Raw genomic sequence first — 24,630 nt, forward strand, 5'->3', positions numbered from 1 at the left:
GAAGAAAGTTATATTGGTTCTGGTTCGATAATGTTATCATGTCAATTAATTTCTATCATCGTTGTCACAATGAAAATTTTGAGCATGACTTAATGATATAGTTGGCTACTGAACTGATAAGGAAGCGTGAAGCGGCAAAAGAATGACATTATAGTCTATAATACAGTGACAATACAATATTGAAAGAAGTTATTGTGTGTTTTGTTCGATTATTGAGTCGATTCTTATCGTTAAGAAAAAATTTAACTACGATCGAACGACAAAAATAGTTCAATAGAGATATACATTATACGATCCGCCAAAACAAGGAACCACGTGGCCAATCAAGAGTTTGATTTCAAAATCACTTACCTAATTATGTCTTATTTAAGTTACTTGAGCCTGTGAAACTAGTGAGTTTTAACTGTTTGTGGGTTCATCAATGGAGATTGATTGGACCCTCAATCATTTTCAGCCTCATATAATGTTGAAAACACACTCACTTCTTCCATCTCGACCGTCGATTCACTTGATGAGGATACTCTCATTAATCACTTAATTAATCAATGATCAATCAACTAAGGAAAGTGAAACCAAGAGATATTGCTTATACTCTTCCGGGTGAACTCTCACTCTCAATCGTCTATTTGATAATTTGGATAAATAGTTTACGATCCTAAACCTTTATCTTGACCCGATTTTGACCTAATCACTCCTCATACCTAAATCTTTATCTTCACTGGACTACTCTTGAGACCTGACTCAACTCGACTTTTTTTTTTTTTTTTTTTGTGTTACTCTCCTAAACATTTATCTTGAATCAGCCTAATTGACTGATCCCGACTTTTTTCAATTAAAATCTTAAACCTTTATCTAGACTCGATTTTGACCACTACGTAGAGATTCGACTCAACCCTACTTTTTTCCGAGTGGAGACAACAGATCAGATAAAAATCAATGATATCAGATATGTTTGCTATCCATAACCCATATCCGAGCTCAGAATTATAAGATAATGCAACAAAATTCACGAGAATAATAACTTTGGATTTAATAGAATTAATCAATAGTACATGATAGATAACATATTTAAATTAAACTTAATCAAATTATAAGAATCTTTCTGTTGGATTTATAAAATTTAAAGGTTGGGGTCCTCAAAGAATTGTCCCTGGATTATTGTATTAAATTCATGAAGTATTTAATAGCTTTTTGGGCCAGAAAATTTAGAGGATGGGCTTAAGCAGAAGAGAAGGACAGGGTAGAGTGTGTTTGAGGTGTTTGGAAAGAAAGTGTTTTTTCTTCTTAAGAAAAACGTTTTTTTTATTTATTTTGCAATTTGTTGTTAATTTGTTATGTATTTATTTCCATATAAGAAATTAAAATGTTTTATATATTTCAAAATTGAAAACACACATTGTGCAATATAACAAAAATGTTTTATAAATGGAAAGAGAGAAATTAGAGCCAAATGATAAAAAAAAAAAAAAAAACCTTTTATAATAATAATAATATTTTTTAGTTATTTGGTTACGGTTTAGAGAATTCATCAATATAATCTTCCCACGATCAATAATAAAAACTCGTTTGTATTAAGCTTATTTATCGAGTAAAAGTGTTTTTTAATGTCCAAAAGCTCTCTTTTGCTTTTAGTCAGGGAAGGTCAAAATTAAATTTTGATAGTCTTTATTTCAAGCAATCGTACCAAATAGACCCTAACAATACTTGTGTCGTCGGAAATTTTATTAATCATAGAATTGATTAATAATAATAAAAATCCGTATGACGTGTAAGAGTTGTTAGAGAATTAATTATAAACATGTTTAAGAGTTGCTTAAGATTAATTAATTAAGAAACCCAAGTTTGGATTCAATTAGGTAGAGAAATAACTGTTAAATCCTTAAGATTTGCTAGGGTTGTCGTCCAACTTGACCTAACAAGTCCAGCTTGACTTCAAGGTTAATTTATAGTAGTATTTTATTATATATAGTTAAAGAAAATAACAAGGAACTTAATTAATTAGGGTTTGTGCCTTGACTTAGAGCATCGATTCATATTCTTTTCAAAAATACAAATGGGATTAATTTCTTGCTTTAGAAATTGCTTTGTTTAGGAGATACTAATTCTAGCTAATACCATTAATTATGTAATCTTTAACTTTGATTCTCTAGGCTTAATCACCTGATTAATTATTGGAATCTTCTCCTTTATGCCCTTTATCACTACAACTACAACAAGTTCGAATAATTCTACACGTACAAGTTATCTATTAAAAGAAAATTAAGTGCAACTTCCCGAAATTTTTAGTGAATGAATCAAAAGTGGACATTCAGTCTCTGATTTTTTATTTTAGGATTTCTAAAGTTAATAATCAAACTCTCGTTTTTTTATTTTTTTTAGGTATATGAGGTATCCATGTTCACATTGGAGCCTGCCTAATCTTACGGGTTACGGAACACTATACAAGACCAATTAACTAAGGTAATTGTATAAATGTGGTAAGTATCTCTCTTGAACACAAGAATCTTTGGGTATAGTTAACCTCAGTTGTTAAAGGGTTTATCATCCAGCCACAAGGGGAGAGGTCAGACTCTCATTTTTAGGGGTGTTAAAAAAAATACAAAAACCGAACCGATAACTGAACCAAAAAAACGGTTCGGTTATGGTTCGAAAAATTCAAAAAACCGGATTTTCGGTTTTGTTACCGGTTCGGGAAAAAATAAAAAGTGGTTAACTGAAACCAGTTTTTTGAACCGGTTTTACAAATATATATATTATATATTATATATTAAATAAAAATAAAAATATATATTATATATTAAATAAAAAATAACAATATAATATATTATATATTAAATAAAATAATAATAATAGTTTTAATGTATTGTTAGTACTTAGTAGTGATCAATGGATAAGTATCAATGTTTAATTTTTATTTGGATATATATTGTTTATATTTATAATTTAATTTAGGAAAAAAATAATAATAAGTTTTATAAAAAAAAGGGGCAAAACCGGTTCAAAACCGGAAAACCAGTTTTCCCTCCAAACCGGTTCGGAAATTTTTCAGAATAGAAAAACCTATTCGGTTCAAAAAAACGGTTAACCGCTTTTGAACACCCTTACTCATTTTGATCTATGCGTTAAAAATATCAAGATTTTCACATTAAAGATTGACTAAGTTTTATATATATATAATGAAACTATATATACAATAATAATGCTCATTCTCCATGCATAATATATTCCCCAAATCAGAATTTCTTCAAGAATATTAATCAATCAGAATATTTTTTTTTTCCTTTTTTTCTGGTGCCTTTTTTTAATTTTTCTTTTTCTTTTTCGGTGGTTTCCCCTCTGGTGTGTTATTCTTCGCCACCTATGTAGAATCAAACAACTAAAAAGCCAGATACAAATTAAAACTACTATTAAAAGAAATGAAAAGAATTAAAATGGAATATATCAGAACAATTAAATTTTAAAAAAATATATACATCATGCAGTATAATTAATAAAGATTCCACACACTTTCATAATTGAATGACATGTTAATAAAGTAATAATCGTGTATCAAAATTCTTCGTTACAGGGTTTCACATTTTTTTTAAGATTCAGAATTTCTTCTACTATCGTTGTTAATAAATGTTAAAAGATTGAATTTCATAATTTTTTACGCAAGATTTTTTTTTATTATTAATTTTTTTATGTGGGTAATTAACATTAAATTGAACTGGATTGGATCATGGTTGTCAAATCGTATATCGTATCGTGTATCGAAAATCTAATTTTTCGAATCGTGTATCGCGTATCATATCGTATCGCAGGATACACATTTTTCAAACAAATTAATAAAATAATAAATATTTTCTAAAAATTAATATCATCCCATAATTAATTAACAAATTTTGTGGTATTATTGACTTTAAATTATGGTATTACATAATCAAAATTAATGCAAAATTAAGAATTTATATCATTTCTAAGATCAATATCAATGTCAATATCTATAACTCTACTTGTGTTATTATTATCATGCAAATTGGACAACACATATTCCTTTTTACTTTCTTCATGTAAAATGTGTAAATTTGTGCAGGTTTTAGTGAACTGGATTGGCTGACTCGGATTCGACCTGAATATTTTTTTGAACCTTTGGCTTAAATTAATAAAGTCGTATCGATATTTTTAAAGATACAAACGGATACGTATTGTATCGTAGGATACATATCAATGTATCGAAAAGTTTATGATACACTCTCTGATATGTATCGTTGACGATTCTTATCGAATTGTATCATATGATATGTATCGCGTATCGTAGGATTCTAATAATCATGGATTGGATTATGTTAAGCATACAATAAAAAGGCAAGATATTGTTAGATTTTTGATAGTTGGATCCATTGAACCATGTTGTGGTTGTGGGCATGAAATTAAACACAAAAAATGTGGAAAAATAAATTATAGTGGTTAGGATGCAACATGTTGGGCATGAGGATCACATTGTTGAAGATTCAAAACTAAAGGGGTGACAAGGAGATTTGAGTCAAACATATTAAAAGTCTTAAATAGAAGATAGGTCAAAATGGTCTTACGTATCTGCGGCACAAGATCCAAGGCTCTGACCAATTGATTTTCCAACAAGAATTTGACAAATTAACCACGTGTTTTGTATTTTTACCAATTCTAAATTCGTTATTTTAAAAAAAGAATATGTTTTAGACAGTAAAATACAATGATCGGATTGGTTAAATTAGACCGGATTTTTTATCTGCCTATATGGGTTTGGTGTGGGGACTTGACTAGATCATTTGATGAAATTAAAAGTGTAATTGGCTAACTCTATAATCTGATAATTTGAGTCTAGTGTCAATTATTTGTGGCCACAAAATTATCTAGTTGCACTGATGAGAGAATTTTTTTTGGGTCCAATGAAGGCTCAAACTTCAACAAGAGCCCATACCAATTAAAAGAAATAGGCCTTTGTTTTGGGTTCAATGAAGGCTCCAACCTGAAAATAAGCCCATGAGCCCAATTTAAAGAGGCCTTTGTTTTGGGTTTAATGAAGACTGATAACTCAATGTGAGCCCATGAGCTAAATTTGAAGAGGCCTTGGTTTTGGGTCCAAAATGGGCTCAAATCTCATAGAGTTCTCATAGGAATTTCGGACACCTATTGAAGTTGCCTTTCTCACTTAATTTTTTTATTCCCGAGATGTTTAGGCCAGTTTGCACACATCTCGATTAATCTTCGAGACTTTAAAGTTAACAATCAAATAAACTTTCCAATGGTCATCCTTATTAACAAACAAAGGGAATTGAATTCAAGATTTCTTGAGTAATAAATCCAAGAGTCTCTATCACCCTATCCGACTATCCAGTGATGATTTTTTAAGAATATTTGAGGGATCCTTTCCCCTAACTCATCTCATTTTCATATAATGAGTTTGTAATCTTAAGTTTAATTTCTCTCCTCTAGTTTTAGTATAATCTAAGTTGAGCAAATGGATTCATATTTTGGAATTCTCTAATGGAAAATACTTGGTAATTTGGGAGAATCTTGACATCACAATTTACATTCTCCCAACACATTTCATCCATGCAAAGTACCACGTGTCTCTTCCCATGCAAATTACCATCTTTTCTTTTAGAATCAAACAAGATAAAACTCAAAGCTTTTCCATTGGAATCGCCAGAATAAAAAAACAGAAGACCTATGTCAAAGAGCTGGCTACGCCAAGGCATCAACAGGGTGACTCGAGTACTGTCAAGATCGGAACCAAAGAATCAATCAGACTTTCCAATTCTCGAAGGCCACCCAGCTGCACAACAACATGCAGAAATAGCTCTTGACACTCATGCCACTGTTAAAACTAACATCAAGAAGCTGGTCAAGGAGTTCAGGATTTATCGATGGAGCCCCGACCACCCCACCAACAAGCCCTTTCTCCAAAGTTACTTTGTAGATCTCTCCGATTGTGGCCCCATGGTAAATTTGACTCCAAACACTTTAGTAGTAAGGATGGACCTGTTAAGGGGAGAGTGGGGGCTATTGACCCCAATTAAAATCTAATCTTTTTTATCTGACTGTATTAAATTAGTTATAATCTCACTCACTCAGTTTTTATGTAATAATATTAAATTATTTAACTTCTGGCTACTAACATTAATTTCTGGCTCCGTCCCAGGCCGTCAGTCTTTGAAAAAGTATAAATCTAATCTTATGCTTTCTTTTGTAAAGGTTTTGGATGCGTTGCAGAAGATAAAAGCAGAGAGTGATTCTAGCTTGAGCTACAGGAGGTCATGCAGGGAAGGGATATGTGGATCGTGTTCCATGAACATTGATGGGACTAACACTGTGGCATGCCTCAAACCCATTGATGGAGACACCAGCAAGCCCACTATAATTACTCCTTTGCCTCATATGTTTGTCATCAAAGATCTTGCTGTTGATCTCACCAATTTCTACCAGCAATACAAGTAAGTTGAGCTACCTAAGCTCCAAGCTCTCATAATTTTCATTCATTGCCAAACCGTTGTTTAGAGTTCTGACAATTTTGTGTATATTGTAATGGCATATGTAGAACGATTGAGCCATGGCTTAAGACCAGAAAGCCGCCCAAGGATGGGCGAGAGTACAGGCAATCACCTGAAGACAGAAAGAAGCTAGATGGTCTATACGAATGCATATTATGCGCTTGTTGCACTACTTCATGCCCTTCCTATTGGTGGAACCCTGAGGAATTCCTTGGACCTGCAGCTTTGTTCAATGCTTATCGATGGATCCGCGACAGGTAACTCATTCCACATTCTCACCTGCTTTACAAATAATCATATGTCGAAATGCCTCAAAATTTGGAGAGGACATAAAACTCCTAACAAGGAATAACATTTATTTTCACTACATTTATATCACAAAAGTTTCATCCTCGAAACCCCCGAAGGTCGAGTGCTCAAGGGCATAGTAAGGTATCGAACAAACGGTTTGCTGTGAGCTTTGAGTTGGTTTTGTTAGTACTTGTGAATATACACTGCCTGTGGTGTTTGAACTAAAGAAGGTGTGTTTGTTTTCGACTGCAGCCGGGACGATTTCACGGGCGAGCGATTGCAAGCGTTGACAGAGAACCAGAAGAGATTATACAGATGCAGAACGATCAAGAACTGCACAGCAACATGTCCCAAAAGTTTGAATCCTGCAGATGCCATTAACAAAATGAAGACTAAGCGCTTGCTTTCTCAACCAGTAAAATGGCTTGAAAGCATGTAAAATTGAGCACTCTTTCCATGCAGCCTTACCAAACAACTTAAAATTAAAGCCAATAATCTAATTTTATGTTCCTGTTTTCATGTTCTTATTTAATATGAGAGACTTGTAACACAACTTACATGCTTGTTAATTATAATGCTTTTGTTACATGGGACATAAAGAAACGAGATTTTTTTTTTTTTTAATTGGAGTGTTTGAAACCGCTCTTAAAGTTTGTTATGCTTAAGAAAATAGGGCTGACATATAATCTTGTCAGCATTGGATGGTCAGAGCTTAGGAAGGTTTTGCGACCGTTCAGGTGCGTTCACCTCGCATAATGACATAAGTAGCATGCCCTATCAGTGCAGTGGGTGAGTGCCAAGTTAGCGGATGGTTGGAAGTCGTCCACGTGTCAAATCCCTGCATAAGTCAATAAAATCATTCGGGTAGGTGACTAATGAGATGTAGAGAATGATCTGCACGGTATCCACTCACTAGCAAATTTAGTAATTATAACTTTGGTCCATCCCACTATAAATAGAGGATTTCTCTTTCATTTGCGGGATTGACTAATTTCATGCTGGAATAGCTTACTCTCTCTCTTTCTCTATCCCTTATATTCTCTAAGCTGTAACTCAATTCGCATAATGCGACCTGATCTTATTCATTAATAAAACATCAGTGGACGTAGGATTTACTTCTAAGCATCCAAACTACTTTAAACATTGCTTCTCACCTTTTACTTAATTGAACATTTTCATATCACGTGTCACTTTTAAGTCCGTTTAGCTTTTCTCACATGCGAATAGTTGGTGTCAAAATCGAGCATCAACAAAGTTAACAATAAGGTAAACTCTCTCCTGTACCTAAAGTTAACGATCAGATAAACTTTCTACTGATCACTTCTGTTAATAATTGAAGAAAATCGAACTCAAGATTTCTTCAATAATATACTTAAGAGTTCCACCAACTTCTATTAATAATTGAAAGAAATTGAACTCAAGATTTCTTCAATAATATACTCAAGAGTCCCATCACTCCACTCGGAAATGAGTGTTTTTCTTATATTTCCTCACTAATCTGTCTTTACACTAATCAAATAACAAATTCAAGCAAGTTTAAAGGTCTTATTAAACAGTTACTCAGTCCAAATTCCAAAGTATAGAATTTTGGGCAATTTTTTTTTTTTTTTTATATTTTATTCAAGAATCAAATTAGTTAAGATTAAAATTTGCTTATTTATGTAAAGTCCTGCACCTGAAAGTTGATAAATGGGATTTTTCCTTAAAGCTTTATAGATATATATACAAGAGAATTACCTTAAATATTCATGCCACAATTTTCAGAAACATACTGATAAATGATAAAAATTTAGAATTCAGACTGATTAATATACAATATATTTTATGTATTGGAAAAAAATACTTCAAATTTATACAACCCAAATTAATGGTGGAGAATAATTTGACCTTAATATCGAACACCCAAAATTAACACATTAAAAATTGTCCCAAGTGATATAATAAAAACTCTTACAATAATAAATTTTATTAATTTTAATTTTATATATTAAATACAGTAAAACCTCTATACAGTGATACTCTATATTGAAATAAACTCTGCATAGTCATAAAAAATTATATTTTTAATTTTGGGATAGTTATAAATAAGAATAAACTCCACATTGTAATAAGTTATAATTTTTCTAATTCTTGTCTTAAGGAAAATTGCATCCACATAGTAATAATTATTTGTATACTACAAAAAAAAAAAAAAATATGGTATGTTACATTAGGTTTAAGATGAAATAAAATATTTATCTGAAGTTGTTTAGGACAATAATTTATACTTTAGAGTTGTTATTATATCTTTTAACTTGCAGGTATATTACTCACTAGCACGAACATTGTCTTGTTAAAGCCAAAACATTTCTAGCTTCTCGAGGAGCTTCTTGACATGAAACTTTTATTATTTTCGTACTATCAACCTCATAATTATTTATTTTCTCTTATTGTTTAATTGTAGAAATGATTTCTTCTTTTGTTAAATCATATATGACTTGTTACTCATTTGGATGATTAAGAAAGACATTAATATTTATTCGATTAGTATAGTGAAGTTGTCGAATCTAATTACTTAATTCTACAATGACTCTTTGATTCTCCTCATCTACTTCATTTGTAACTTGCAATTATCAACATTGGAAGTCCTGCTTAAAATAATTGGCAATTCTCTGTGACTTCACATCAGTTGCCATGCAACAACCATATTTATAATTCCATCAAGATAGTTGTCTTTGTTGGTTTCAAAACACGATCTTCTATCTGTTTCAAAAGTAGGTAATTCAAGCGTTGAATTGGAACCCTAATATTATTAAAACATAAATTGAAATCTTAATATTGCACTACTAAAATAAGAATTATAAAATAAGAAATCTTTTTTATCTACATCATTATAACCTCTTAATAGCAATAAAACATGTTAATCCCACCGTTACTATTACTAGCAAGATAGTTGTTTTAATGAATTATCAAAATCAAAATCAAAATCAAAATATACTTGATCGTCGGCAACAAGGCAAAATTTTCAAAATAAATCAACATGAGTTTTTGGGGTTTAAAGAACAATTCTTGACAAACCCATCACTAAATTTTCCCACTAAAAATGCCCATATCTCGCTTTCTTTTATTTTCCTCCAAACACCGCTTCAGACACCCTCTGAATCTCCTTCGAAGGTCTCTCCTTTAAACCCTTTCAACCTTCTGTTTTTGTTTTGTATATTTGTTTTGAAATTTCTGATTCATGTTAGGTTTTGATTCATATTTCTTGTAGATTCATGTAAGTTTTGATTCATAGTTCTGTTTCAAGTGGTTGAGTTGTGTTAAAATTTGTTCTTGGGAGTAAAGTTAGCTGCTTTATTACTATTTGTGAACTGGGAATGTGCAGATAAGTTTTGTTTAATATTTTATATAAAAATACGGTCTTGGGTGTAAATTTAGTTGCTCTCTTGTCATTGTGAATTGGGTTTGTTTGATATTAGTTGTTGGTTTGGTTAATTTTCAGATATAAAGTGTTTCTAAATTTGAGATTGTGTAGTGTAGATTCTGTATTTGAAGAAGAAATGGTGTTTAGGGGTATTGGTTTTCCTGTTATTGAGAATATAGTTGGATAATGAGGTTCCAACTTTTGGAGTGATGGCTGATTTTGTTCTGCTCTTAGCTTTTTGGTGGGCATAGATTAATGTTGAAAGGTTCAGGAAGTTCTAGCTTTATATATGAAACGAAAAACGTGTGTGTTTTTCATTGATTTTCTTTGTTTCTGATGTTTAGATTTATTCTTGGTTATGCAAATTTGGTGTAGGTTTGATACGTCAAAGAGAGTTCAGACTTGTAGCTACACGAAATCTTCAAGACAGAATCATGGAATGCCAGATGGTAGTCCTGTAATGAATGTAGAAACAAAGGCTCCTCGTTCATGGAGTACTTATGTCATTGTATGCTACCTTAGCCCCTTTTCTCTTTTCTTAAGTGATATGTGCCGGACATTAAGTCGTGAAAATTAGTTGTCATGTTCTGCTTGGAAAGAGATATCTTGGTAATTAACCATTTTTAACTGGTTCCTTATTTGTTTATTTACTTTTGCAGCCTGCTGCTCTGCTGGGATTTGCCGGACTAGCAACTATTGTTCATTATAATGACGAGAGGAGAGCTATTCCAAAAGGTTCTAATTTAAGTTTCAGTATTATTACCTGACTTATGATCTTTAGGTTTGCCATTTTAAATTGATTCTTCCTGGTCTTCACTCATGAGTTAAACCAAGAACTTTTCTGCATCATATAAATCAAATACAAAACTTTTGCAAGACCATTTATCTCAACTATCTTCAATGCCAGTCTTTCTGATGATATGTTCCTGCATTTGGCTCACTCAATTTGGAACCTTTTGTGTGAGTTTGTTAGATTTTTAGTCATGATCTCACTGAGCTTGGATAAGATCTCTGACCCATGCCCCAAAAAATGCAATTCATTTTTAAAACTTTTGAAGTGGAATATTTTCACATTAGCCCTGCAAAAGAACTTGTTAAGCTCAGTATGCTTTTTCCTTTTCTAACTGTCCCATCATAGTTAGCTGCTTTGTAGTGTTTAACTTTTGCTGAAGTTTCTACAGAGTATGGAGCAGAAAAATATTCCTTCTGAAAACGATTCACTGGATAATGAACAGTTGTAAAAATTACTCAAACATGTCCTAGATGGTAGGATAGTATCCTTGCATTTTCTTTATGAACTAAACATTTCGGATTAGATTGGGTGTCTGGTACATTATAGGTTCAACATAAATCATTATATAAAGTGAAGCATTAGTCAAGAGTAAGATTCATATTACCATTTCCATCTGATGGTAGTAAGATTCATATTACCATTTCCATCTGATGGTTCTAGGGATTTAGGGCACTGTGTACTTAATGAATTCTTTGCCATCAATCCTGACTCTTCTTTGATCAAGTCCTACCGGCAATCACAGTTCACCTTGAAAAAGATGAAATGTTTGCTGCTACACTTTAGGATATTCACTACAACTAGAGTTATTGCAGCCACTTTCTTTATGTTCTGAAATGTTCGGAAGCCTTAATGTGATGAATTTGTTATGTTTGTGGTTCTCGTGTACTGTTGGTTAGTTTTGTAATATGGTAGTACCTTAAGCACTTAAGAGGCGTCGTTTTTAGCATTTGAACATGAGGATTAATGCTAAGGCTCTTTGGTTTTTGGGCATATTAATTAGGAAAATGAGTACATACCTGCAATAATGCTTTTATAGGAACAATGCTAGTCCAGAAGAGTATTCCTAATTTGCAACTTTGAGATTAGTTGCATGAATTGATATTTGAACCAAAGAATTTACTTTGCAAGATTACCTATATTCGGCTGACCAGTATACAGAATACAGTATCCATTTACAATAAATGATCCTTTCCATGCAACTGTGAAAAAGATTTTGCGTGCAGAAGCACATGAAGTGTACAATACTTATTCAATCATTGAAGTTTCTAATTGTAATTTGTCCATTTTTTATTGGACCAGGAAAGGGCAAGAACCATGGTTGTGATACTGTCAAGGGTCCAATTGTAGGTGGCCCGTTCGCTCTAATTGATACGGAGAATCGGACAATTACTGAAAAGAATTTTCTGGGGAATTGGGTGCTCATATACTTTGGCTATACGTCGTCTCCTGATGTTGGACCTGAGCAAATCTGGACAATGGCCAAGGCTGTAGATATGTTAGGTTTGCCAATTTAATTTATTGAGATGTTTTATCCTTAATTTTTTGATATATCTCTGACATTGTTTTATTTTACTTGAAGAATTGAAACAGAATCTTAAGGTCTTACCAGTCTTCGTTACAATTGATCCTCAACGTGATACACCTGCACAACTCCGTGCTTACCTTAAAGGTCTGGAAGTCCTACAACAGGCTATTTTTGTGGAGCATCTTGAATTTGTTATATTGAAATATTTGCCTAACCTGATCATTTCGAATTTTCTATTTTAAGTATTGTAGAGTTCGATTCAAGAATATTGGGATTAACAGGACCAGATAGCGCCATAAGGCAGATGGCACAGGAATACCGTGTTTATTTCAAGAAGGTCGAGGAGGAAGGGGGTGATTATCTTGTTGAGTCTTCCCACGGCATGTGAGTCACAACTCCCAGACCCCATTATTTCTTTCCTTTACTTTTGCTAGCACTAAGGTCTTTCTCGGTTTGCGCTCGTTGATCATGTGACGTTGAAATCGACAGGTATTTGATGAACCCAAACATGGAGGTTGTTAGATGTTTTGGGGTTGAGTACACTGCAGAAGAACTAGCAGAAGAAATACTAAAGCAACTGAAGAAAACTCTAGCAGCTTGATCATTCAAATCCCTTTCAAGCCACCTACCGAGGAAACAACATCATTTTCGGACCTTTCCAGGTAATAAGAGAAGAAAAAACTCCATGTATGACTTTTACTCGGATTGATTGATACCATCTAACAAGTCCTTGACAAGAGTTGGACATTCAAATCACTTGGCTGAAGTGTAACTTGGCCAATTTTTTTTTTACCAAATTAACATTTTTTCCTTGTAGGATCATACATTGACTCAACTAATTCACAATGAAAATGAAAATTTTTCTTTGGAAAGGTGATCTTGTTATTGTGATTAGTACAAGTTTATCGATCAAACCTCTCCCCTTATGGCTGGATGGTAAGTCCTTTAACTATTGAGATTAACTATACTAAAGGGTTTTGTGTTCGAGTTGAGGGAGCTTGTAGGGTTGGTTGGCAATTGTGCTCAGATATCTCTGTTATCGAAAAAAAGAAAAAAACAGTTTAGTCCTTTCAATGACTAGCCTTCAGTAAAGGAATCTTGATTGAAGCCTCATTCCAGAATTAGGTTAGTTTGGCCGATAACATTATCAGATTGATATTATTATACGGATATTGTAACATGTATTTTTTTAATAAAAAATTATTTATCATTTAGGTAACATTACCCCAATTGGCATGCAAAATGTCAAACTGTTTCTAGAGACGATGGAGTCGATGAGTCAATGTCATTCCCCTACCCACCATTGAACTTTTCTTTGGGCCTAATTAATTCTATAAATTCACTGAATGACCCACTTCTTCAGAAATTGAAATTGACTCCTTCAATCAATTTGGTCAATTTTTTTCAGAATTTAAAATCTCTATTTTTCATAGCCAAGATTACTTTTTAATTAATTAAGTTTAATCAATCCTCCTTTTCTGTCCATTGACTATTAACTTTCCCACATTTTCTTGACAGCCAAGCATACCCATCAAATCAATAAATTAAATATTTGAACCAATTGGATTCAAATCGAAAGGATCAAACCAGACCGGAAAATTTGGAACATTACATTCGGTTCATTTTGAATTTTCTGTTTTAAGTATTGTAGACCGAGTTATGGCCTCGTAATTTTCTGAGCTTGAAGGAAAAGTCACACACAATAAAGACGTTGGCAAACATGTTGGACTAGCTTTTATAATTATAAGCACTGTTATTTAAGGTTGTGATTTTAGACTTGTAGGGTGTTTAATAGACTTCGAAGATTAGTTAAGATACGCATAAACTGACTCGAACATCCGGATTAAAAAAAAAAAAATAGAGACAAGATCAGGAAGAACTTAGACAAACATCGAGGAAATGTAACACGTCATATTGAGCGATCTCTATTATTCGAAGATGTTCCATTGCCCCTAGAGGCTCGAAATCCATCTACATTCAGTCGAAAGAACATTCCCTATTGCATGAAATATTCTGAGCTCAAAACCACCACGTACCCCTGAAGCATCTATTATGTGTTAACAAGCTAGGACTTAATGACACTTTTGCATGCATAAAAACCAAAAAAACTTCAACATAACCATTCGCCACTTCCTGAACCATCTACTAATTTTTTCACCTATAAATACCACTCTCTGTAGTCATCTTCTTCACAACAATCTCTATTTCTATTCTCTCTACCTAGCTAATCATGGGTTACTCTTCTTTGCTCTCTTTTAGTCTAGGCTTTCTTCTTCTATTTCATTGCAGTTTCGCTCAGATAGAACAGGTTGTAAATTCACAGCAACGACAACAGCAGCAACGCTTCCAGACTCAATGCCAAATCCAGAACCTCAATGCTCTTGAGCCCAAGAGGAGGATTGAATCTGAGGCTGGTGTTACCGAGTTCTGGGACCAGAATGAGGAACAACTACAATGCGCTAATGTCGCTGTGTTTCGCCACACTATCCAGAGCAGAGGCCTCTTAGTCCCTTCATACGACAATGCTCCTGAGCTAGTCTACGTTGTTCAAGGCAAATTCAATGCTTATTTTTTCTAACATTAAGATGTGATATACATCTGTAATTACATTTTGATATTATCCTAACATATGAAAATAACATTTTTGTAATGGTCAATTCAGGTAGTGGCATTCATGGAGCTGTATTCCCAGGTTGTCCTGAGACATTCCAAGAAGAATCACAGTCACAGTCACGGTCACAGCACTCAAGATCAGAAAGGAGTCAGCAATCAGGAGAACAGCACCAAAAGGTCAGGCCTATCCGGGAGGGTGATGTCATTGCATTGCCTGCAGGAGTAGCTCACTAGATTTATAACAATGGCCAGTCCAAGCTTGTTTTGGTCGCACTTGCGGACGTTGGCAATTCCGAGAACCAGCTCGACCAGTACCTTAGGGTAACAAAAGCAACATTAATTCAATGAATTTACTTAGTATATATAGCAATATTGTCTATAATTCTGTAAATTATTCATTTTGAAGAAATTCGTCCTGGGTGGAAGCCCACAACAAGAAATTCAAGGTGGTGGTCAGAGCTGGAGCCGAAGCCGAAGCCGAAGCCGAAGCCAAAGCCAAAGCAGCAGAAGAGGGCAGCAGGGACAGCAAAGCAACAATATCTTGAGCGCCTTCGACGAGGAGATACTTGCACAATCTTTCAACATAGACACTCAGCTAGCCAGAAGACTGCAGAAAGAGAAGAGGCAGAGGGGCATTATTGTCAGAGTTCAGGAGGACCTTGAGGTACTATCACCACACAGACAAGAACAAGAACAAGAATACGAAGAAGAAAGAGAGCGAAGACAGAGAAATGGTTTAGAGGAAACCTTCTGCACAATGACGCTAACGTACAACATCAATGACCCATCACGCGCTGATGTCTATAACCCACGTGGTGGACGCGTCTCTAGCGTCAATGCCTTAAACCTACCCATCCTTAGATTCCTGCAGCTTAGTGCTAAGAAAGGAGTACTTCACAGGGTAAGAAAATAATTAAATACATATTAGACTGTCAAAGTGTGCACAATTATTTTTAAATTGAATTTTCTAACTAATAAAAACGCTTATATACTTGCATGTTGTCAGGATGCTATCCTGGCACCTCACTGGAACGTGAATACTCACAGCATAGTTTACATCACAAGGGGCAATGGCAGGATTCAAATTGTCTCAGAGAATGGAGAATCTGTATTCGATGAGGAAATTCGTGAGGGTCAGCTTGTGGTTGTTCCACAGAACTTTGCAGTGGTGAAGAGAGCAAGCAGCGATAAATTCGAGTGGGTATCATTCAAGACCAATGGACTCAGCCAGACCAGCCAGCTGGCTGGACGTGTCTCAGTGTTTAGAGCGCTACCATTGGATGTAATCAGGAACTCGTTTGATATATCCAGAGAAGATGCGCGGAGATTAAAAGAGAGTAGGTCTGAGACGACAATTTTCGCTCCAGGGTCAAGCTCACAGCGAGAGAGTCAAAGCGAGAGGGAGAGACAGAGGGAGAGGGAAGAGAGGGAGAGACAGAGGGAGAGGGAAGAGAGGGAGATACACTGAGCTAAGCCCTAAGTGTATGGTTGTAATTTGTAAACAAAATACGTCCGTATGGACGACTATGTACGTAGAGGTTAAGAAATAAAGCCCTTAATACTAATGGGGTTGTGGAAGGACTAGACTGCCGGAGCGCGTTCCTAAGTTTTATGGCAACAATCAAAATAAATGTTTCATCTATGATGGTTTATCCAGTTTTGCCACCAGTTTGTTCTATAATTTTTACTTTTCATTTTAGAAAATATTCTCTTCATATAAAAAATCTTCCTTAACATTATAAAATACAACAAATTTATAAGAGCAAAATTTTTCCATACAATATGATCAATACAGGTCAATGAGACAACAAGAGGCCTTAAGTAAACAGGCTGAGAATCCAGGCGCAACATTGCAACAATAAAACATGGCCCAAAGAAAAAGCCACGCCGCTAGAAGCCCTCTCATGAAGACATAAATGGGTTGTTAAAGCATCTTTAAATGACTCTTTATATGACTCAAACTTTTTATTATAAAGAGTTTATTCATAAAAATAAGAGTTCAACAGACTCTTCATCTTTAAAATATAAATTAGAAAGTGAGTTTGACTCTCCACATTTAGAGAGTCAAATTTCACTCTCTATCCTAATTTTAATTAATAAACTATAAGTTCCTATACATTTTATTTATTAATTCTCTTTTTCATTAAGTCCCTTTCTTAAAAATAAAGAACATCTTTATTAAATTTAAAGAGTCTATTGGATTTGAATAAAAATTATGTACTTTATATTTTAAAAATTAATGAAGATGCTCTTTATTTATATGAAAGATGTTTTTTAAAATAAAGAGTATCGTTGGAGATGCTCTTAATAAACTCTACGTCTAATTATCCTATAAATGTAATTTTAAAAATAAATATATATGATAAAACAAATTTAGATTGATATACCAAATATTGAAGCTAAAGTTGATGCTAGATTACTTATGGGACATGAACCACAGGATACGACGAAAACAGTAGACATTTAGCATTAATTTACAAGTACAGCATCCATTTATTTCAATACCATTTCAAGACTTTTAGCATAAAAATAACACTTTCTGTAAATAAAAATTTTATTACATTCCAAGCTTGATTTGAACATTAATTATCCTCTGGCTTTGGGTTGAAGTAGTTATATATGGCATCCCTGCGCCCCTCGAAGTAAACATGCATCTTGTCTTTGGGTGGTAGGTTGTCTTTGATAACTGGGTGGCTGAGAAACTTGGCCATCCAAGCTGTAATGGCTGGAAATTTCTCCTGGTTAAAAATCTGCACAGACCCAACTTCTTGCCAGACGGGTAGCCAGTAAGCAATCCATCCAACTGCCAAATCCAAATACCCAATGCTCTCTCCTTCAAAATGCTTCTTTTCTTTGAACTCTCCCTCTATCTTTTCCAATGCTTCTATTGACTCTTTCACTGCCTTCTCTCATTGCAGTCCATGAAGCATACAAAAGCTAAACCAACCATAACAGAACGGTCATAAAATTATATACGGATGATGGATCATTTCTTAAAACTATTTATTCAATTTTGATGAGATGATGAGATGTGTTCCTTATCGTGTTAGTATTAACAGAAAGATGGGCAAAATCAAATAGGCGATGAAAAACTAGGTGAATAAAAATTAATCTACTCAGGAATAACGCTTCGCCACCCACTCTTCTCCAATTCTACAGTGAACTGTGTTTCGAGTGAACTGTGTTTCTGATGTGGGATCGTATTTGCATTCATAAATTATTCAGAGAAAGTAAAACAGAGAACCTACAAACTGGATTATCTAAAATCTTAATTAATAGAAATTAGATTCCATATGTAAAATACATGTGATTCTATAATAACAATCTTGAGCTTCACAGGTGTTGTTTGTGACTGAGCAAGCAAAGACACAAAAAACAAAAGAAGACAGTGGGCCAAAGTGTAACAGAGGAAACCAGATAAGGTTGCAGTAGCTTCTTCTAAAGATAATGGGGTAAATTTTCTGGTTAACTGCAATGTTTGCTCTGAAGCTACTCTAATCTCATAAAATTTTCAACTTCTAAAACGAATTCGTTTAGAGATCTTGGCTAATTTTTCTTCTAGTCTAAAGAAATGTTCAACTGCAAACGAGTTGTGAAAGTAACAACAATACGAATGAACAGAAAAGTTACCTTCTCTTCAGCAAATTTAGCCCAGAAACGTGCCACGGCTCTTTCATAAGGATCTTTAGGGAGCAATGGATTTTGTTCCCAAGTCTCATCGACATACTCAAGAATAACAAAAGACTCAGAGATGACTTTGTTATCATGAACAACCACAGGAACCTTCTTATGAACTGGATTCAGTTCCAGTAGAGTGGAGCTCTTGTTAAAGATGTCTTCTTCACTGTAGTCATAATCAACACCCTTCAGCTTCAAGGCCCATTCTACTCGAAACGAAAAGGGGCTGCACCAGAATCCCAACAGCTTCACTTGCGTTGCCATTTATAATTTTGCTGTTTCTGTTAGCGAGTGAGTTGCCTAGTGCTATTTCCAGACTTATATGCAAAAGTTACCAGACGGCAATTTTGACTAATTGAATATGGAAAATAATACAGACAACGACGATAGTACACCAAATTTGTACACCGAATAATATAATAGAATCTTGACCGTTGATTAATTTTAACATAATATTAATCAACGGTCAAGATTTTACCACGTTATTCGGTTCACAAATTCGGTGCACTACCATCGGTGGCTGTAGCATTACTCATTGAATATTAAGGTTGATTTGAGGCAGCGTATGGAAAATATTACACCTTTAGAAAATTAAAGTCTTATGTTGCTGACGGACCAATTAGGTGTCCTAACGTAACAAGGGTGCTGTGCGTGAGTTTGATTTAAAGCTCGGAAGTTTTGGTAGCTCGAACAACGTTAAACTCGCTATTACAACGTAGACCTTGCAGTAATCTAAAGCTCGTTGCATTTTGAAACTCGCAAAGACATAGAGCTCGGAAGTGCATGAAGCTTGCTACGACCTACTTAACAGCTATTTTATAGGTGAAGGGATATCAACACTCGATCAGTCCGACTTTGACGCGCAATCACGGAAATCACTGGATTCTATGTTGACTTGAAGGTGATCATGTATTTGGTGATTCACCATTATAAAAAACATTTGTAGGCAAAACAACATTTTTCAACAGGGTAAGGACGTAATCGCACTCGTCATATTCATGTTTATTAAACAAACAAAAGTTTATTTAATGAAAATGATTTGACATTGTAAGGACTCAAATACCTGTCCGTTTATTTTATTTCTGCTCACTCGAGAATATACTCAAACAACAGCAATGCCTTATACAGCATTCTAATAAAGCATAATTACCTGTGAGGCAGCAAGCCACAGAATTATTGCCTTTAGTTCAAGATCTCCCCCAAAAGCACCACATCCCCAATTCCCAATCACAATCCCAGGACAATCCTTATGGCTCAGAAACTGACTTCTCCTCTGTCAGAGTTTCCAAGCATTAGATCTACATGTGTTCCTTTGTTTGTAACCATTAAGAAAAGAATTAAAGATTTAATCTTCGGTTTAGTGTCCAGAAGCAAGATCAATTTATTCTACATTTACAAAACCTCAAATAACAGTGCTTATAATTACAAAAGCTAGTCCAACATGTTTGCCAACGTCCTTGTTGTGTGTGATTTTTCCTTCAAGCTCAGAGAATTGTGAGGTTATAGCTCGATCTAGAATCAGTTCGACTCTTCTGATTGTCTGACCCAACATAAGCTCGTAGAGTTGTAACTCGACCTAGCACAAGTTAGTCGCGACTATAATCCTTACAGTTGTGCAACCAATTCACAGATAACTTCAGATCTCGAGTATCTCAGAAAGGATTAGATCGATAGCAGCAGTAGCGGATCCAGGAATTTCTTTTAGGGTGGGCCAAAATAAAAATTTATTATACATTACTATTTTTGTCCATTAATATTTTTTTTAGGGTGGGCCAAAATATATAAATTTACATATTAATATTAAAAAAAAAAAATTGAGAGTGGGCCATGGCCCACCCAAAAAGTGGCTGGATCCGCTACTGGATAGCAGTCCTTGTGCAATCACAACACCCAATCGTGAGAATATCGGAGTTGCATTTCAAGCTTATTTGTAATCCCTTTATTTTTGATATTTCCTTTGTACAAAATCTGTATATAAACCCCCTCCAACGATAAGAAAGGGGTTAGCAAATTATTCTAGGACTGTCATTGTAAGCTCTCACTGCAAATACAAAAACAGTGGACGTAGGCTTAAGAGTGCAACTCGCCGAACGACTTTTAAAACTTTCTTGCCATATATTTTACTGCATTTTCCATTTACATATTGCTGGTTACCCGTAATCATGCATACATCAATTCCAATCCTGACAATGGTCGATCGGATAACTCAAGTTAGTGTATTTTTGCATCAACATTTTGGCGCTAAAAGGAGGGCCTCCGCCAAAATCTCAAAATTTCTGGCAAGCAATCTTAGTGACCCGATCACTCTAAGCCCACAATGGTGCGTACAAGATCGAAAATCACCACCAGAAACCACGACAACGTGGAAACCACCCACAAGGATTTGCAACAAGATGCCGCTGGGCGTTGACCACTAGTGCCACCCGAACAGCAAGCCACGAATAACCAAGGGATAGGAACGTCGAATCCCAAGACCGGCCAACTGGTGGAGATGATTAGAACAATAGTTGCGCAAGCGGTACACAGAACGTGGCTGAGCTGAGAAATCAACAACCAACCGCACAGGACCTTCACCAGCCACGCTTGACAGATATCACCCCGACATGTCAGAATTCAGCCGACAGCTAGTCTGGTTCATTAGCACCGAGGGGCAACCTGTTGGAGTAGGTGCCGTAGAGCCAATCAATTATTGTGGAATTGACTCTTTATAATAATGTTTATTAATCAATAAAAAGGCATTATCTACTATATCATGTAAATCATAGTTGCATGTATTGATATATGTTCTTAGGATGGTAGAACCGTGATAAGGGTATCAAGTGTTTCAAATCTTGATAATGAGAACCCTATGAGCACATATGGTGGGCATTGTAGAAATGTCTGCAGCCCTAGTATTGTTCTGACCAAGGACATGGATAAAACGGTAAGGCTATCATAGTGTTGAACGACATTGTCGAAAGGCAGTGATTGATCTCACTTGTCAAGGTTGTTTGCCGACAACCTGATGTAACACATGGGTGCTTATTGTAGACAAGTTCACTGGACTGACTAGCCAGAAGATTCCATATAGATGGTAACCCTAGTGTTTATGGAACAAATCCTTTAACGAATGGTGGTGCATGTGATCCTTAGACTTGAGATCATTGGAGCGCCTTATGCACCGATTGATGTAGTTTGACACTAGTTCAATGCAGTTCTATTCAAAGCTGTCAATATGATAGCGATTGGTTACATCGATGAGTGTATCAAGACTATGGTAGATCGATAGAGGACTCATCACTCCCAGGTATGGGAGAAGTTATCTCACGGCGTAGATCAGTTAATGACAATGACAATAAATATGTGATCATAGTGGGATTGAGTTGTTGCTCAATCTAATTTATTATTCTAGTCATTGGTCCAGTAACTAAATATAAATATATCGAGGATAACTAAGGTTGACAATATTTATATGCCTCAGTCTTGATGAGATAACAGATGATAAAAGGATTTAATTGCATGGTAACCATATCGTTGATAGGTACCTATTTCGTTGAATCCGAGTCTATCGGGTGGCCATGATGTCTTGCTAGGGGCCAATCTTGGTCTGTGTAGTGAGACAATCAATTGGTGTCAATTGCGATACTACTCACTAGCGGTATGATGAGGAGCCTACGGGTCACACACTAAGGAGACAATTTAAGGGTGGTTAACTATGGAAGGGTATTTTTCGTCTTTTGGATGAAAGGGCATATTGGTAATTTTGTTGTGTAATTAAATTTACTGAGGTTGTTGCCTGTGTCCAATTTTGTTGGAATAATTTAGAAAAATTACAAGTTTAATTATTGAAGTTAATATTAATATTTAATTAAATAATTAAACAGAGACCTATATGGGATTCCACCTAAGTTTGGGTTGTTGCTAAACTTTGGGGGTGGAATTGATATTTGGCTTTTTCTATATAAAGAAAAGAAAAATAGGTTTTCATACGGAATTTCATTATTCAGCCGTGGGAGAGTGAAAAATTAAAGAGAATTTTTCTCTCTTCATCTCTTTTTCACTTCATCCTTTCCAAACCTTGAAACCTTCAAGCCAAGGATTGGTTCTAGCAAAACCAATCTTTGGTCTCTGACGTACTATCTTCATGTGCACGACGTGAGTTCGATCCTACACTTGTATCGGTAGCGAGATCACATTCAGAGATATTGACGGAGCCTCCAAACGCTGGTATAATCCGATCCTTGTTTGGTTTTGTGTTATTTCAATTTAAGCTTGTAAAATATATACATATCAGACCTTGATCATGGGTTTATCAAAGTAATCGATGGGAAAATTTTTCATTTTTTGCTACATTTACCCCATCGATTTACTTACACGACTGACACCCCTGACGTCACAGAGTACACTCTGCTCACGAGCGTGAGTCCTGCGGGCAAACTAACCTTAAGAGGCTACCAGGAAAACAACCAATGAGGGAAAATGAAGGTAATGGTCACCCACAAGACGCTCGACCTACCCAGAGATATCCCCATCGTCAGCGTGCCAGTTTTAACCCATGCCTAAGCAGGCTCAAACCTCTCAAGCTTGCGAAAAGAGTCATGTGCGCCAATCTGGCAATGAACGATGCTCCGGTTATAACCAACATCGTGAGCAACGCACTGACGAGCATGATAGCACCTACCAGGCCAACCATCATGACTCAACCTCGCGTGTCAATATGTGTAATGGAGAGGGCTCGCAAGCAACGGATTTGCGAACTCACTTGCTCAAGGTAAGACTGAACAAAGCCAACTAGGGCAATCCTTACAACAAAGACTTAGATTAGATACAAAAAATGCTCGACGACGTAAGAGCCCACCAAAATAATGCTGCAAAAGAGATAGTGAACTCTCCCTTCACAGAGGAAGTTTGTCAAACCCCGCTTCCCTAGGGATTCAGGGCGCCAGAAAGTAAGTTCGATGGGAAAGAAGATCCTAGAGACCACCTCAACACTTTCAACGACCTGACGAAGCTGCATCAAGTCTATGACTTGGCAAAGTGTCGCTGCTTCATGGTCACACTGATAGGGGATACCAAGAGGTGGTACAAAAGACTCAAGGCGAACTCCATTAGTTCTTGGCAACAATTCTCCTCGTTGTACAGTAATTCCAAGTGAGGAGACAGTTCATAATATCGTTTAGCTACTTGAGCAACATTCGTCAGGAGAGAGACAAAACACTAACCTTATATTTAACAAGATTCCAGAACAAGCAAGCAAAGGTCGTGAATGAACCCGAAGAGTCAATATGGACTTTGTTAATCGCAGGCATCAAGCTATAAATGGAGTTGTGGAAAGAGCTCCAAAGTGAAGATCATGTGAGCCTGGCAAAGTTTTACCAGGTGGCTACAAAGTATCAGCAAGTAGGAAGCTCGCTAGCTGCCCTAGCTAGAAGCTCGCCACAAAGAGCCTCATATAGGCGACAAGATCACCCATCAGATAAATAAAGGGGCCAAGACCGTAATGATCAGAACCAGAACAGGTTCCACAAGAGGCAGAAAACAAAAAATCACAAGGAAAGGCAGTTTTTCCCACAGTATGCAGAATACACCTCCCTTACACAAAACATAGCTCATATATATGAAGTCTCTCGGGAGGCTAAAAGACTGCCCACTCTAGAAAGAATTAGAGGGGGCCCAAGCAGAAGAGATTGGCAAAAATATTGTCGATACCATCAGGACATCGGGCACAATACCAATGAGTGTTGGGCTTTAAAGGACGTCATCGAGGATCTGATCCGAATGGGTCACTTAAAAGAATTTGTTAAGGAGGCACCAACTTGCAAAAGTACTGGCG

The 24,630-nt window shown here is 35.4% G+C and overlaps 2 protein-coding genes and 2 pseudogenes across 2 annotated transcripts; 3 read left to right on the forward strand and 1 right to left on the reverse strand.

The window, feature by feature from the left end:
- Window positions 1-5,694: 5,694 nt before the first annotated feature.
- Window positions 5,695-7,245, forward strand: LOC116107816 (succinate dehydrogenase [ubiquinone] iron-sulfur subunit 3, mitochondrial). The gene is made up of 4 exons (XM_031394104.1): window positions 5,695-5,967; window positions 6,220-6,458; window positions 6,563-6,772; window positions 7,059-7,245. Exons 1-4 carry the CDS (start codon window positions 5,695-5,697, stop codon window positions 7,243-7,245), a joined length of 909 nt encoding a protein of 302 aa, XP_031249964.1.
- A 2,525-nt stretch (window positions 7,246-9,770) lies between these two features.
- LOC116107802 (protein SCO1 homolog 2, mitochondrial) lies at window positions 9,771-13,399 on the forward strand. Its single transcript, XM_031394091.1, has 7 exons — window positions 9,771-9,959; window positions 10,585-10,717; window positions 10,869-10,944; window positions 12,302-12,502; window positions 12,582-12,671; window positions 12,779-12,911; window positions 13,017-13,399. The coding sequence occupies exons 1-7, from the start codon at window positions 9,889-9,891 to the stop codon at window positions 13,126-13,128; spliced, it is 816 nt and encodes a 271-aa protein (XP_031249951.1). The 5' UTR covers window positions 9,771-9,888; the 3' UTR covers window positions 13,129-13,399.
- Window positions 13,400-13,528: 129 nt separating this feature from the next.
- LOC116107801 lies at window positions 13,529-16,713 on the forward strand (annotated as a pseudogene).
- An 896-nt stretch (window positions 16,714-17,609) lies between these two features.
- Window positions 17,610-19,082, reverse strand: LOC116107799 (annotated as a pseudogene).
- Between the last annotated feature and the right edge of the window lie 5,548 nt (window positions 19,083-24,630).

This window comes from Pistacia vera, unplaced genomic scaffold (assembly GCF_008641045.1).
Source record: "Pistacia vera cultivar Batoury unplaced genomic scaffold, PisVer_v2 Contig548, whole genome shotgun sequence".
NCBI lineage: Eukaryota > Viridiplantae > Streptophyta > Magnoliopsida > Sapindales > Anacardiaceae > Pistacia > Pistacia vera.

Excerpts from the sequence above, each read along its gene's own strand:
- LOC116107816 (XM_031394104.1), top strand. The coding sequence starts at position 5,695 with ATGTCAAAGAGCTGGCTACGCCAAGGCATCAACAGGGTGACTCGAGTA. Across the intron at positions 6,459-6,562 it reads AATTTCTACCAGCAATACAA|AACGATTGAGCCATGGCTTA; the intron begins GTAAGTTGAGCT and ends TGGCATATGTAG. Across the intron at positions 6,773-7,058 it reads TATCGATGGATCCGCGACAG|CCGGGACGATTTCACGGGCG; the intron begins GTAACTCATTCC and ends TTTCGACTGCAG.
- LOC116107802 (XM_031394091.1), top strand. The coding sequence starts at position 9,889 with ATGCCCATATCTCGCTTTCTTTTATTTTCCTCCAAACACCGCTTCAGA. Across the intron at positions 10,718-10,868 it reads CATGGAGTACTTATGTCATT|CCTGCTGCTCTGCTGGGATT; the intron begins GTATGCTACCTT and ends TTACTTTTGCAG. Across the intron at positions 10,945-12,301 it reads GAGGAGAGCTATTCCAAAAG|GAAAGGGCAAGAACCATGGT; the intron begins GTTCTAATTTAA and ends TTATTGGACCAG.